The 16,046-nt window shown below is 50.3% G+C and overlaps 1 protein-coding gene across 1 annotated transcript in view; it reads left to right on the top strand.

Annotated features, from left to right (window-relative positions):
• LOC105185233 (zinc finger protein 235) overlaps nt 1–6,452 on the top strand; it is a 65,348-nt gene extending 58,896 nt beyond the window's left edge. The window contains exons 5-7 of the mRNA XM_025300947.1: nt 884–1,209; nt 2,013–2,389; nt 3,286–6,452. Of these exons, the coding sequence (XP_025156732.1) occupies nt 884–1,209; nt 2,013–2,389; nt 3,286–3,518 (936 nt within the window). The 3' untranslated portion in view covers nt 3,519–6,452. The remainder of the gene's footprint in view (nt 1–883; nt 1,210–2,012; nt 2,390–3,285) is intronic.
• Nucleotides 6,453–16,046: the final 9,594 nt, after the last annotated feature.

Genomic DNA, 16,046 nt, shown 5'->3' on the forward strand with positions numbered 1-16,046 from the left:
ATAAGTATAATATACTCTTTACTTTTTAAATTTACCTTAAATTTACTCTCGAATTTACTTTCCATTTGCATCAGATATTATTAATTAATTACTAAATGTTATTACTTAATTACTCATTAAGATTCTGTACTTTGAAGACATCAACTATCGTAAATCTCATCTTTCATTAAATACGCTTGCGATCCATGAAACGCACCATAGAAACAAGAGCCTCTAGAACAATGCATCCGAGAATATTCCGAGGAATATAAATATTCCGAAAAGGCGGACTTATTTGTAACTCTTTCGATTGTCTCGTTAGTTTGATGTCTACCGTATACGAGTAATATTATATTTCGTTTGCACATCTCATGATCTGCTCCGAGCGCAAAGGGGTACCATGAACTTTGCGAGAACGATGGAGAGTAAGAGTTTTGTTATCGGAGGTCACTCTCAGAATCTCTGACGCGGATTGTCGGCAACGGGAAACCTTGCCGCCAAGTACGTCTCGCTGCTCGTGTATTTATCCCTCGTCAAGTTATAAGTGTTATGAGACACATTGTTCTTAACTTTCTATTTTGTGCTCTATTTAACGTTGAGATGGTCACTAGCCGCTTCATTAGGCTTTATTTATCTGCTGCGAAGATTGCGTTTAATCCTAATATAAACGCAATAATCTTATCTGAGTTTTTGAGAAAAAAGAAAATTGATAAAATCGTCATTAATCGTAATTAAAATAAAAATTAATGGATAGATAGATTGGAAAGTATAAGATGGCGAGATAAAATGTGTGTCGATAAGCTCATTTATTTTGCGCAAAATAATCCGCGCTACATTTTATCTTACGTGGGAATTATTTTGACGATAATAATATTAATATTAATCATTTTCTTTATTCCCCAAGATTAAAATAAAAATCGAGGTCCTGGATGAGATTGAGAATTTTTCGCCCGATGATGAGCTGGATATCGAAGAATGCGTTCGTGTGACGAACGAGGGGACGGAACAAGTATCACACCATGAAAATTCCGATCAGACCCCAGAATCAGACTGTCAGAGAAATGCAAGCGTTTCACTTTCTCTGAAACAAATGGATGAATACAGTAAGCTTTTAATGTGCAACGTCTGCGGGATTGAACTTCCGAAGAAGGCCGAATCCGAGTCTCGCATAATCGGACACAGCCATGAGAAAGTTCTTCGGTGCAAATTTTGCTGGAAACAATTCTCAAGGTACGAAGAATGTCCAAATAATATGGAGAACTGTTATTTTATGATTTCACACCGTGTTTATGTTATCATCACAAGTAAAAACTGAATCGTGCCATAAATATAATAAGAAGAAATATTATAGGCACGATATTTATACACATTAGGGTAAATTGTATCGATGAAATGACTGACTTGTATTTAGAAGCAAGCGGAGAATATAGAGTTAATGCAATTGCTGTTCTTCCTCGTGACGCTTTCGCGTGTGCACATTTAAGATACAGACGTCATTATGCACGTGCAGTCAATTCGACACAAATATTAAAATGCTGCTGCTTCTTTATTAAGCTCGAAGCAACCGTCGCCGCTACATAGTACTTATTACTAATAATGCAATTATGTTTCCATCAAGATCGACAACCCTAAGGGATCACCTGCATATGCATTTCATTCCGAAGGTCTTTCGCGTGCAGACACTGTGAGCTTCAATTTCAGGTAGTTAATGCTAATAACCATTCGTAGATATTATCGTCTTGATATCAGATCCCTTCGAACTTTTTGCTGCACAAACCGACATGCTCACTTACCACGCATTCAGTCCAATGGATGCTTGCTAAAATATCCCGTTACGCGTAAAATTACAAACCATCTATACAATTTATCACTATCAGAGAATAATCTATCAGAGAAGAAAAAACTTAATAATACCATCAGGACACGTTTGACAGACATCCAAAGGCTGCGTCAAGAGACTCGAATGCTTCTCAGACGTCTTCTGGGTATTTGTCGTGCTTTTTAATATTAATTAAATTCGACCGTTTCGTCAGGGGAAACGCGCGCTGCGAGGACGAGCTCGAGCCGAGACGCATCCCGAAAGAAAAACATTCGAGTGTTCCGCCTGCGGGAAAAAATGACCATACCAGCGGTCGTTGCGCCATCATAAACCGACGCGGACTAACGCGAGGACGTACGAGTGCGCGACCTGCGGCAAGAGCTTCCGGAAGTCCAGCAGCCTCGCAGGTCGTCCACACCGCGGACCCGCCGTTCGCGTGCAACCTCCGCCCGGCGAGGTACAAAAGATCGTCGGTGCTGAAGACGCACAAGCTGACGCACACGGGCGTGAGAAGATTCGAGTGCGACATCTGCAAGCATCGTTTCCACCTGAAAGGCGCACCGAAGAAACACCACGTACTGGCGCATTACGGTGAGAGCTTGTGAATATTCTCACAACTGGCGCACGGTAGGAAGCCGAACGTATCTGCCGGTCTGATTAGGACGTAATACCGCGCGAAGTTGCGCCGTTTTATATCTTTATTATTTTTATTCCTCATCCCGGCGGGCGCGCCGCGCGGCGCGCGAATCAGCAGCTTCTCTCTCATATAAATCCAGCGGAGCGTTCAGTCTGTGAAATGATGATCGCGGACAAAGGAACGTTTCGCAGATAATCGGAAGCTCCGCTCCGTTCGCGCTCGGCGTAGCGCGCCTTACAAAATGATCACGTGCGCATAAACGCGTTTTTCAACGCGCTCAGATGCATTCGCGCTTCTCGCGCGACCTGGGCGTTCCGCGGCGGAAATGTATTCCGGACTTTTAATTAACCTCTGTCTAACCGGGGTGAACGTATGGAAGGAACTTCTTCGCTCTTCACCGCGCGCCTTCGAATCCGCTTGAAAAATCCGCTCTTCCGCGGATTCAGAGATATTATGGTTATTAATATCGCACCCCTGCGATTCATACTTTGCGTACAGACAACTTGGTAATTACTAATTTATGTGAAAGATTTGTGGCTCTGTTAGTTATGTACTTCTTTGTCGTGTCAGGATTTCGATCGACGAAACGTCAGAAAGAGGCAGGTAAAAGTGCGATGTACGAAGTAGGATTGCAGGAGGATCGTTGTCGCAAATCTTTCAATTGAATTGAAGTTTGCGATACTTCAAAATTCCAAATAATGTGCTTTGAATTTCACTTCTCCTCGCAAACCCCGCGATTAATTAGAAAGAGAAAAAATGTATTATAAATGTATTATAGGCGAAATATCATGTAGCGGTACAACCGAATTGATACGACCGAACAAGTTTGTAAAATAGTCTCATTTTGCAGGCGGCAAACCGTACAGATGCGAAGGTTGCGGCGAGAGCTACGGAAAATCTTGCGGCCTGAAAGTGCATCATCGATATCGTCATACCGGCGATTCAAAGCGATTCGAGTGCGACTTCTGCAAGTTGCGCTTCGTCCTGAAGACAAAACTCGCGAATCACGTTTGTACGCACTTCGACGAAAATCTTGACAAGTGTGATATTTGCGGGCGTCAGATGGCGAGAGATATCAATTGAAAGCACACAGATGCGCGATCTTGCCCAACAAGTCGTCGAAACTGAAAACTCCACAAACCTCATCCGTTCGGCCACCGAGAGTTTGGGAGTTCGCTAAAATATTGATTTCACAATTATCTCGAAAATGCGTGTACAGAGAAGTGTATTGTCGAAAGATGTCTATTGAACTCGCGCGCAAGCCGCTGAAAGATAAGAAAAAAAAGGATGTACCGAGAATACTTGTATTTCTTTGCGAGTTTCGTATGACACGATTTTTGAGGCGTAGATATTGCGCTCGCTCGATTATATTAATTATCATCTGTCACGATCGCTTATAATAAGACTCGTTCCTCGCTTGGCTTGATATAATAGCCGCCGCCATTTCATTCGTGATCAAATCTATCCTCACGGATCCCGTCCGTGTTTGCATGCCCGTGAAGCTTAATAAGGCATGGCCTTAATAAGCACTTCGCCGCAGAACAAAACACCGATTAATCCCAGACTGGACCGACTCGATACGGATTGGTTTCGAGCTCGGAGCTGCCTGCCGGCTCGCCGGATAGGTCGGCTTAGGTTCGTCATCAACGTATCGTATATAATCACAGTCTTTATTCGATATTGCTCGAACGTGACCGCCGGGATCATCGCACGGCGCTGCGGAGAATTAATGCAACTCCCAGGACGTAAGAGAGTCCTTTGAAAGCAATACTTTACTTTTACCTGACGGTACTGCCGCTTTTAAAGCGACGATTTTACTTCAATTGCCGCCAAGTGTATTTGTTGCAATCGCTTAAAGTTAGGGATTATCGCGGGAGAGATACCAATAAGGACTCGTAAATGTAGAATGTACATGCAATTACCTCCGCGGTATTAATGTGCAGCGTCTCTTTGACGGCTGTCTCTCGGCAGTATCTCGAGCACGTGGGCTCCGCTTATGTCGCCGCACGTGAGAATGGTGCTTTAAGGTGCGTGGACACAGCGGGGGCTTGTACGCCAGTAATCTGAGATGCTTCGCTTCTTATCAGGTCGCATCTGCGATTCGCGTGCCTTGCGGCTAAACTCTTTGACAGTGCCGACACGTATCCGCCTTTTGACCCCGTTTCTCTATTTCGGCCCGGCAGAGAGCCCGAAGAAAAAGTGACGTCGTCGCAATTTACATTGTGCGTTAAATGATAGATTTACTGAGAGAGACATGTGAAAAGTGAAACAATTCACATGCGCATTTGCCAATTTCTTTTTCCAAACTGCGTATAGTTTTTAGAGCGGAGACGCGGAGAGGTGGAATTTTTAAAAGTCGTGCGAAAATTTTGCAATACGACACCTCACGTCCGGTATCAATAAAAAAAAAAAAAAAAATGAAACAACGTGTGCGCAATCACGAGAAATCTCTCGAAGGATCGATGAATCATTTGAAGCGGAGGCGCGCGTTTCGGCTTTATTATTCAAACCTTTCATTTCCCTGAACTCGGGTAATTAATCGTGTGAGTTGAACGGCGTGTTGCGGTAGAATTGTTGCATATACCGAAACGTATATGGACAGAGACCCCGTCTTGAAATGGCCTACGCGTTCTATTGTCATGCTGCGACATTCGGCCATGGTTTCCCGCATGCGCGGCTCAAAATGGATCATTATAATTGCACCTACGCGTTTCGTAATGTGCCGGATCGCGATAAACCGCGCTGGTCGTAAGGAAAGAAGAAAAACTTTTCCCGAACGTCAGGTTTCACTCAACGATTATTTTTTACAATAGAAACGGCGGCCACGCGGAGACTTATGAAAAATTCATCGATAGATTATGCAATCCGCTCGAAAGCGGACGGGTACGTGTAAGTAGACCGTTACGATTTCGTCTCTGACTCACTGACAACTTAGATAAGAGTCCAGCTCTTTGTCTTCCTCTCGACGGTCTAATTTTGATCTTACTCGAAGAAGCACATACCATATAATATGTAATTCAACAGAACAACTAAATATTTAAGTAGACATTTGTACGATATATTCGAAGCAGCGATAGTGGAGCAGGGTCTAGATAGCATCATTAAATCAATCCCAATATTGTGCAAGACAGATTAGATATAATTATCTCTAGAACTCTTTCCAAATTGTACACACGTTGCTTTCGTAGTGACCTCTTTTATGAAAAAAAGAATAAAAAGGATTTTGTAATCACGAAGTCGATGACATCTCATACAAGCGGCACTTTCCTATACTGTCTCTGTTTCGGAAGCGGCAAAAGAAATGTCTTTTCGGCGTGAACGTAAATTACGAGTGTAAATTTATGAATCGTCGATCCATCGCGCGATGTCTCGGCCACTTCGCGGGACCAGACGAAACTCGTTCCGTCTACGCGCGGTCTGGACGCACACGGTTTCCTCGCAACGGTGCGATTTAAATACGCGAGTCCCACCGCTCATATCTCTCGCCTAATTATGCCCGCGCCTCACGAAATCTACGATCTGACAGTTCGCGTACAGACATTGCACAGCGGCACGCAGAGAGTCACGCCAAGTCCTAATTATTTAGATAGCGATCATAGCGCTTTAATTATTCCCCCCCCCCTCCCCTCTCTATCGTTGCTCCGTTCGCCGGTATGCTAATGGCGCTTAATGCAGATAGTAACGCCGATACTATTTGCCGTACCGGTTACTAATTGCGAGCTCACGATTACGCGCGTCCAGAGCGGACGGTGGATTTGGAAACTCGCGGGAAATACGTAACGACGGCAGCTACTGTCCCGGTTGTGCACTTTTGTTACATAACAAGCCCGGCTATTTTTCCCGTCCGATAGAAAAGAAGCGCCTGTTGATGCAAAATTACTAATTATGGGCACGACTAATATTGCGATAGAAAAGAACGTTGTAACAGAACGAGACGGAAATAAGAATAAATGGAAGAATAAATTCGCTCGCTATTCTCTATTGCAAATATGTCGTTGTGCGTATTTTTTAACATCGCCGCCGCCGTTGATTTGTGATAGTAATTGCGACGATACCGAGCGTATTTTGCGCATGCAATCATGCAATCTCCGTCTGATCCGTGCGCTTGGCGCGAACGAGAGCCGGGCCGTTCTCAGGCGCCGTAGTAGAAAAGAGCGAAAACGGCGGATGGCTCGGCCGGCCGGCAAAAGAAAAATGGGACGGAGCATATTAAATAACGACGATGTCGATTAGTATTGACAACGGCGATTAAAGAGCCCGAATTGCCAGTCGGTAATGACCGAGCAGGCTGCGCGAGCAGTGAGCACTGTAATTTCATTGATAATATTTAAATACGGGCTTTTGATAGCTGTCTTCTCTCGGCTGGCATTAGCGCGGGCCCCGAAGGGCCCCGCCATCGGTCGCCCCTCCACCCGAATATCTCCGCCCCTGAGAGGTCCGAAGCAGAGGCGTACTATTTATCGACCTGGTCCCATCATTATTTCATCGAACTCTTTCATCGCCTCGCCTTGTTAATCGATAACACACAAAGACGAAACTCGGCTGCCGACGCGAGCAGCAAACTCGCGCCGGTCATTTGAATCGATTATTTCCAGAAGGCCCGGTGTCGCAAAGGGCGAAGGGCCTCTCGACAGAGGCAGGAGGCAAGCGTTCTCGATTAATTGCGATTATGATATAATTGCTCGCTGTCGCATAGTCTCTCTTCCCACGCGAAATGCGCGGAATGCTGTATTTCCGCTTAATAGAATTCATTTTCGTGAAGGAGATCGTTGCGTGTCCTTTCTACACACACAAACACACACGCGCATACGCGCGCATACACGCACACACCGCGCCGATCCATATTTAGTTGGAAAAATAGATTCAACGCCGCCGCCGCCGCCGCGGTATTCCGCGCTTCCGGTTTCGATCAATCGCGCCACCGATTTTACAAGTAATTCGCTCCTCGGGATCCGCCTCGGGAGGAAATCGTAAGCGTGAGAGATCGGCAAAAATGAAAAATAATGCAGACGATGGTTATTTGCTTAAATATACATGCGAATTATTTAGCGGACGACCTCGTCTTCCACGCCTTTAATTAGCGCGATTCTCCTGATCGTAATCGCGTGCCGCGCGATTCTAGGGTTAATGCGCATTTAATTCACAATACGGAGGGAAGCTACGCGGATAGCATGACCGGCGTATTCTTAGGCTTTCGATGTTAGATCCGTCGAGCCGAGCGATCTATAATTTAAGCACCGACAAAGCGTAATCGCTGCGTTCCCAAGAAAATCCTGATACATAATGTGAGGAATCACATAAAATGCGCTCCCTTACGCGCGTCCGCAAAATCTCGCGAGTAACGTATGCTCGTAAGAATGAAACATTTAGCTGCGCGTTATCGCCCCGACAACGGAAAGAGCACGATTTCCCGTCGCGCACGTCAATTACCGCCGTATTCCCAGCATTTTCCAACGGCGCATCATGTGCGAAAATACGAAAGATAGGATGTGATATACACCCCGCGTAATAGAATACACCATCGGTTTTATATTCCCGGGGCTCCAACGAGAAACAAATCGTCCTCGACGGTACTCTCTCGATCGCGCGCTCGGAGAGAGGAACAATTGAAGGCGGGCGAGAGCGTGCTTCTTATACGCTGGCGCAATCCGATGCAATCTAATTGGATATGAAATTAAGTCAACGAAATTCAGACAAAAATCTCAGCGGCGCGGTGAGATTTGAAATTCATATTTTCCGCCTGCGCAAGCGGACGCAATGCGTCGCGTACGCTCATGCATCCGTCATCTTTTTCTGCGGAGTAAGAGTCCCCTGTGCGCGCATAATCGCGCTGCAGTCTATCCAAGCCGCGCGACCTTCTCAAACAGCGAGCGCCCGGCACCCACTGGGCAGCATTGTTCGTTTACCGATTTGCGATCGGGAAAGGTATTCAATCGACTTTGCATTTTTTTCTAGTATAAAAGTGGATCATCCTTCAGAGTCAAAACGCACACACGAATCCGAGACATCCGCGTCGTCGTTGGTACACACAAGTCACACATGATGGCAATGTGAACGAGTTGATGAAAGGTAATCGCGGTAACATCCGCGACACGATAAAATTTACGGTAAATCACTAAGATTACGACGAAGCACAGTCAAGTTCATTGTCGCAAAAAAAAAAAGAAACGACTGAAATCAAACTGGGACAACTTTCACGTCGAGAGATATTTCTTCTAAGCTTCAGCACCATGTCGTTTGGCCGATCGATCCACGATCCGTGCTGATCGTACTACAAATCACGACGGATCGATCTCGCGATCTTAACGGTTCACGGTCACGAGACCGACGGCGGAGATGTCGCGTGCTCGCTCGCCGCACCCAACGTCTGCACCGTTGACGTGAGTGACGATAGGTTTTCGTCGATTCATTCTCATCATCTTTCGTCTGGCTCTGCTCCAGTCCGGTCAAGCAGCCTTTCGTAGCAGTCGGTTTTAATCGATTTATACAAAATAGAACTTGCGCGGAACGCTGCGAAGATCAACGTCAACGTTAACGCGAAATGATTGCAAGCTCGCGAATTCGAAGCATCGCGAAAAAATTCCATCTCAAACCATCGGCAGTCGCTTCACTAAGTGGCACTTTTTGCAACAAGTTCGATCGTCCAAAGAACGAAGCTCGCTGTCTTTTCGCGTCGGCTTTGGCAGTAAGCTCATTGTTTCGCAACACCACCGCCGCTGCCGCCGACGACGACGACGACGACGACGACGACGACGAGGAGGACGATTCGAGGTTCGATCGCAGAGCTCGATTCTCGCTGCGAACGCTCTCGCTCCATGAGGTGGAAGTGCCGCGTTGCTTCGCAGAGGTAGAGAGATGGAGGAAGAAAGAGAGCGCGCGGCGCTTCTTCTTGCCGGTCGGTTCTTCGTTTCGATGTAGGTAATCATGCGCCGCATTCCCCGAGTGCCGCGGAGATTTTCGGTTTCATTGTATGCGAGGGGTTGAGCCCGGACCGTGAGTCCTCTTCGTCGGAGCTCGGAGGCAGGAAAAAGAGAAGCCACGAGGCGTAGGGCGAGGAAGACGTCGCGGAAAGAAGGAGAGAAAGCGCCGACGCCGCGGACGAAGAAAGAGGAGGAAGAAGAAGCGATGGGGGCGAGGAGGGGGCGAGGAGGCTGGAGGAAAACGGAGAGAAGCAGCGGAGCTGCCGGCAGATCCATCGTCCGTCTCCGTGGAAGCAAACGACGCAAAAACTGGCGTGCATTGTCCCCAACTGAGAGCTCGCGGCGAGAGGGGAGGAGGAAGAGCGGAGAGAACGAGAGAGGGACTGGGTTGCGAAGCGAGAGAGCGGCAGAGAGGAGCACAGAAAGAGAGAGAGAGAGAGAGAGAGAGAGAGAATTTCTGTGTTCCATCGGTAGAGCCACGCATACCAACCTCCTTCAGCGCAGTGCGCCCTACCGAGAGAAGAGGGAGGATGGTGAGGAGGAGGAGGGTGTGCGGTTGATTTGATTTTTAAATGCAAACAAATCTACATCGCGGCAAAAGCGCCGCCGCTGACGTTATTCCAGCAGCGGCCGATGGCCGCCGCCGCCGCCACCGCAGCGGAAGGGAGGCCTCTCATGTCGAAGCGTCATCGCCGGGGCGGGGTATTTTTCTTTTTCTCTCAATCATCGGGGGCCGCCACGAAGATTCCCGCTGATTCCTATTCCTCCGTTCCGCATGCACCACCGTTCTCCTCGCGGAAGCAAGCCGGCTCCTCCCACGGTAATCATCAGAGCGGCAATTAGAGACGCGCGCGCCAAGTATCGCGTCCGAGGATGAACAAAGACGCTCGCGTGAATAGCGGAATCGAGTCTACGAAGGTGTCCCGTGTGTTGCGCCCCTAGAAAGCACTCCACCCTGGGAGCTGAATCCCGTGGTATCGATAAGAACCTTTTTGTATATCCGTCTCAAATTGTATATCCTTCGAAAGATCCATCCGCGATCTGTCGCCGCTCGTATCTCCGCGGCCGTCTTTCCGGCTCCGGCGCGTCAGTCGAGAAAAAAGGAGCGGCCGGGCGAGTCCTTTGGTTCCAAGTAGGGTGTAATTGCCGCTTCCGACGACGGGAGGAACGACGTCGGCGCTTGTCCCAACATTGCTGCATGTGCGCGCCGACGTTCATAAGTTATGAAACTGGCGGATAAGGTCCTGCCGCCCGCTCTCCCACCCGCGACGGCTTCGCGAGCGCGGAAGAAGAGAGCAAGACGAACGATACGTGGATCCTGAAGACCTGAGCGAGGAGCAGGACGCGGCGATCGAAGCTGCGGAGCGAGATGGATGGAGTTAGGCGCGCTGGCGAGGGAGCGGGAGACGCCTGGAGGGAGCATAATTGCCGTTGGATTAATGAGACGGCATAATTGCACGATAATCGACGATCGTTTTATTAGGCGACTGGGCTGCCGACTGGAAGTCCGGGCCCGTCGAAGACACACAGAGGACACCGCTGCCGCATGCGGTCGCATATTATTATAAGGAGAACGAGGACTGCGCGGGAGCCGCGCGGTAGGTATGTCAGGCTGGCCAGAAATGACAATTACCGAAGACGCGGTTAAACGCTCCTCGCCTCCCTCGGCCGTCGATTCGAGAGCACTCGGAATGCATTGTCACTGCTGTTAGCCAGCGGCGTTATTGCGCGCGAGACGTTCGACATCCTGCGAGCAACTGCGGAGAATTTCCACAGTCTGTAATTTTAGCAATTTCAGGTTGGAAATTCACGAAACCGACACCGACATCGAGGCGCGTGGATAATCGGCTCGAGTCTAATAAGAACGAGTATAATTGCTGCTTCACGCGTAAGAGCGGCGAACGCCGCTGCTTTAGTTGCCACTCGACGAGCGCGCAGACCGCGATGCTGAAGAATCTCCAGGAAAACTAGTCCGCTTCTACGTCCCTCCGGTATCCGTCTCATACCAGCTCGGTCTCTAAGCTGCTCTCGTATTCCTGGTTGTCCAGGGCCGTTGGCTTCTCGGAGATGAGGGACTAAAAACTCGCGGACGCGCTCCGCAAAGGGACATTTAAATGATGTCGCCGCAGCTCGACCCGCGAGAGAGAGAGAGAGAGAGAGAGAGAGAGAGAGAGAGAGAGAGAGAGAGAGAGAAATACCGGCAAGAATAACTCAGAGCGGCGCGCTTTCCCCTCGTCCCTCTCGTTTCCTGTTCGTCTCAGTCACCGAAGGAAAGGTTAGAGACGAGCTAGAGATGGACGAACGAGGAGAGACGCGGCTCAGTCAACGGTCCAGAGTGACATCGCGGACTCTTCTACGTTCCCTCCTCTCCTCTCCCTCCCACCCAACTTCTCTCTTTCTCTCGCTCTCTCCTGATATCCACCGCGTCGCGATCCGCCAGTCGTTCTTTCCGCTCCACGACGTGGTGTTTCTCGTGACGCACGGGGGAAGTGGAACGAGGTGGAGCGCGGCGGAAGAAGGAGGATGCTAATCAGATGCCGACAGCGGCGGCGACATCAAAAGCGGGTAGCGTCAGGCCTTGTCACCAGCTCTCGGCGGGCAGCGCGCCGGCCTCGCCTTTATTTGAATGCGCTATCGTCGGAATATGCGACGATGACGAGCACGCTTTTTTGGAATCCCCGGAGACCGACGACGCGACGGGGCGGCGTATGATGGGAATTGTTTCTGGAATCTCGATGGGGGACACGCAGGCATCATCGACTCGTTCGTCCGCGAATCGTCATTCTTGCAGGGCAGAAGCTCGGAATCTCGGACGAACGCGACAAATCTTTTTTTGCCTTCGTGCGTATTCGGTCTTTCGTGCAAATCGATATATTTAGGTGAGTTAATCACTGCAAATGGCTGTGGCGATTTATATAATTGACGAATGCAATTTTAGGCGAACCGATGAGTGATTTTCGGGCGGGCGTTGGAATGGCCGGCGAGCGGCACCGTCTGTAATGCGATCCTCCGAGGATCATTGATATCCGGTTTATGTGAGCAGGGTGAGAATCTATTATGTAGTCGCACGCGCTCGGGGCGATGATCGGATCTCAAATCAGCGAGGATATAATTGCGAGGTTGCCGACTGGATGTTTAGCGAACGTCGCGTCCTCGTGTTACGGAATAATTACACGGGGCCATTAGTGCCGCGGCGCGGCACTGTTTGTCTACTCCTGCGATCTAACACGAGCCATTAGATGTTCTCGGATAATTATTTCCGTGTGTATTTTCGAATGCAACACAACGCCTTCCGACGTGTTTCCCAATTTATATAAAACGGAAACCCGCGGGTGTACATCGCGTTTTGATATTTCGCGTTAAGCCGGGAAATGTATTCATTAACATCATACATGAATGATATATATATATGTGTACTTACATGTTGTAATTAGATCGTAAATTAGGTCTCCAGAATGCAACAATAAAGTACACGTTGCACTATTGTACTGTCTACTATCTCAGCATTGCGCACGTCTACTATGTGCGCAGAATAATTATATTATCCGCAGAAACTAACTAATCAGGAAGCGCGTGAAGCTTCGTTTTCTCCCTTCACTTAGTCTCCCAACATCAGCCGAGGATTCTCGAGGATACCTATTGTTAAAATTAACGATCCCCCTTAACAGATCTCCTGAAATTAGTGGGGCTGGAACCATTCAACGTGTCAAAATACGGCACAAATAACAGCAGACGCGCTGCACGTTGAGATTAAACTGTAGCCAATCATTTCTAGGATTCTCCTGCGGAGTCGTCCGCTCCTCGACGGTGAGGGAGCCTACGTTACGACTCTGTCGAACGTCCTCGACGTTCATACGCACGCGCGCACACGCACACACACGCATGTGGGAATAACGCATTAAATAAAACATGCGGGTCTAATGCGTGCCCGTGTGCGCGTAAATGTGTGCGTGCGTGCGCGCGCGCACCCAAAGAAATATATTATATCGCACAAGCGCGAGCTCCTTAAGGTTAAGAGCAGGGCATAAAGATGTTGTTTGAGGCGTCGGACACCTGTGCCCCGGCCTGCCGGCTCTGCATACGGACCGCTTCTTCTTCTTCTTCTTCCTCTTCCACCTCTTCCTCGTTCCGAGATTTCTCTTCCTCCCTCCGTGCCTCTGCCTATCTTTCTTTCTCGTCCTGCGAAACCCCATAACGTACGCCGCCCGGCAACCGCGTGTCTATGTAGATGCACACGCACGCCGTTGCAGCACGTAACGTACGCTGAAGTACGTAACGTACGGGTTAGCCTGCATTAAGATGCAGACGATGATAAGGACGACTTTACGATCTCACGCTCCGACGATTCATAGCCCGGCGATGTATGAACGGCCGTCGTTTACCGGTCTTCTCGCGCAGCCTCCCGAAGTCCGGCATCTCTTCACCGAGCCGATTCTCGTCCGCGCGCGCTCGGCCGCGGCGAAAGGATCTTTTCGGTCGGAGAACGCCCACCGTGAACTCGGCGGATTGATTGTGGATCAGTGAACGCGACCAGTGAACGAGCGCGAGCACCTCGCAGGATCGGCAAGAGGCAGAAGAGGACGCGAGTATCGCGAGATACGACTTTCGCGAAGATTCATCGAATATATCCGAAACGCTCGACGGTCCCGGAGAAAATTCGAGCACGAGCTCCTCCGGGCTCGTGGGCCCACTTTCGTCTCGCCGACGCGCCTCTAGCCATTTCTCCTCGAGGAACAAATACACGCCCCCGATGCCGACGGGAGCGACTCGTTACACGCGTAACGAGGGCGGCATCATTGACAGACAGGCATGCAGGTGCATACAGAGCGTAGAGAGAGAGAGAGAGAGAGAGAGCGTACGACGAATGCGCGCGGCGAGAGCGCGATGACGCCCGGTGGATTCGCGTCCGAAGGGTCCTGGCGCATCCTGTTGCATATTTCACCTCGAGAACCCTTTTAGCCGTTTCAGCGTGGCTACGAGCACACGGGCGCACGGGCGTGTAAATCAAACGCGCGCTGCCCGCTTGTAAATCTCCGGGTAAATACACACCGCCGAGATAATTTACGCAGCCGCCGAGTGCACTCGCCTTTCGCTCCCTCCGATCTCTCGTCCTTTTCTCTCTCTCTCTCTCTCTCTCTCTCTCTCTCTCTCTCTCTCTCTCTCTCTCTCTCTCTCTCTCTCTCTCTCTCTCTCTCTCTCTCCCCCTCCCTCCCTGTCTCGCTCGCATCCTCCGAAGGAGTCGGTTTTTCGGAGCGCGCCGCTGTGGATTCGAGTGTCCCGAAAGGCGCGGCCCGTCAGGACTCTCCTCGTTATACCTGCAGCGATCGTTACGTTACAGGTATGCACGTCGATATTCGCTGATAAATAGTGACGTCGAGGAACACGTGCGTGCCTGCGTATTTCGTCGAGGTCTTGAATAATATCCGCGCGATAATACTGGCGCAAGTGTGTTTTTCCTACCGATGCGAGCATCTCACGTTGTCGTTGCGCGTGTTTCGCGAGCGCAGCCCCCACGGAATTACTTATTACGATCGCGAGCGTAATTACAGGCGACGTATGCGCGGCCGTAAATAATCCCCGCTGATGATGCGCTCGCCGAAGTCGCGCGAGCGGCGGGTAGGGGGAGAGTCCGATGAGAAATCCCGCGAGCCTTATCAGACACGCTGCGCGGCTGAGATCATCCGTTAAATCGGCCGGCCGTATTTTATCGCGTCGCGCGGGCGCGCACCTTTCGCGTCGTGCAATCCGCGCGCGAGCATCTAATGCACGTGCCGCGCGCAGCGGCCAAATGCATCGGGACGGGTTGTGCACGGGTTGTGTGTCGGGCGGCCGCCGATGAATGGAGGCAGCGAGGTGACGACAGGTGGGCCAGTTCTTTGATAAATGAAGTGAGAACTCGCGGCTACTTATCCGCCGATGCATCAAATCTGTCCGCGGCGGATCGGCCGCATTAAAAGCGCATCATCTTATCCTTGCTTCTCCCCTCCTCGCGTTCGGCCCCTCCCCGGTCCTGTTCAATGGCAGCCGGCGGCGTTTCCGCTGGCACTGATAACGACGCATCGCTGATACCGATAGGTCGACTCGCGCGAGTGCGCGAGTCCTTATCGCCGGGGATCATTGAAGCGCCCGCGCGAGATCGCTCGTCTTCGTCCTTCGAGGACTCCACATTGTTCATTCATCCGTCACGCTGTAATTATCCGTCGCGCTGTCCGCGGGAAAGAAGAAACGTCGCGTCGGTTGGAAACTAGTTTGCACCGTTCGACCTGAAACTTCGTTCGCTCCAGCCCCGGGCGACACCGGCTGCAGTCTCGCGCTGCTACCGTCGGCCGCAATGTTGCTGTGCGCGCGCGCGCGCGAGTGCAGCGAGTTTTCAATTAAAGGCGGATTAAAAGCGGCCGGCCGCGACGAGGCGCGCCGCGCCGCGCCGAGGCGCTCGTTTAACACATTGTCCGGGTCGCGTCTCTATTCCAGTTGCGGCCTGCCGCGGTATCGCCTGCCGGACGTCCTGCTGGGCGCAGGATCTAGCACCGAGTGCATCGGCCGACGCTGCATCCTCATAACTCGCGCTCTCGCAGCAGAGACGCGCGCGAAATCGTTATGCGTGCTCTCGCGCCTATGCACCGCCACTTTGCGCGTTATTTATCACTCCGGCTTACCGATGCACGCTCTCGCTTTTTCCTGCACGCCCGCC

This window comes from Harpegnathos saltator, unplaced genomic scaffold, assembly GCF_003227715.2.
Source record: "Harpegnathos saltator strain DR-91 unplaced genomic scaffold, Hsal_v8.6 scaffold391, whole genome shotgun sequence".
Taxonomy (NCBI): domain Eukaryota; kingdom Metazoa; phylum Arthropoda; class Insecta; order Hymenoptera; family Formicidae; genus Harpegnathos; species Harpegnathos saltator.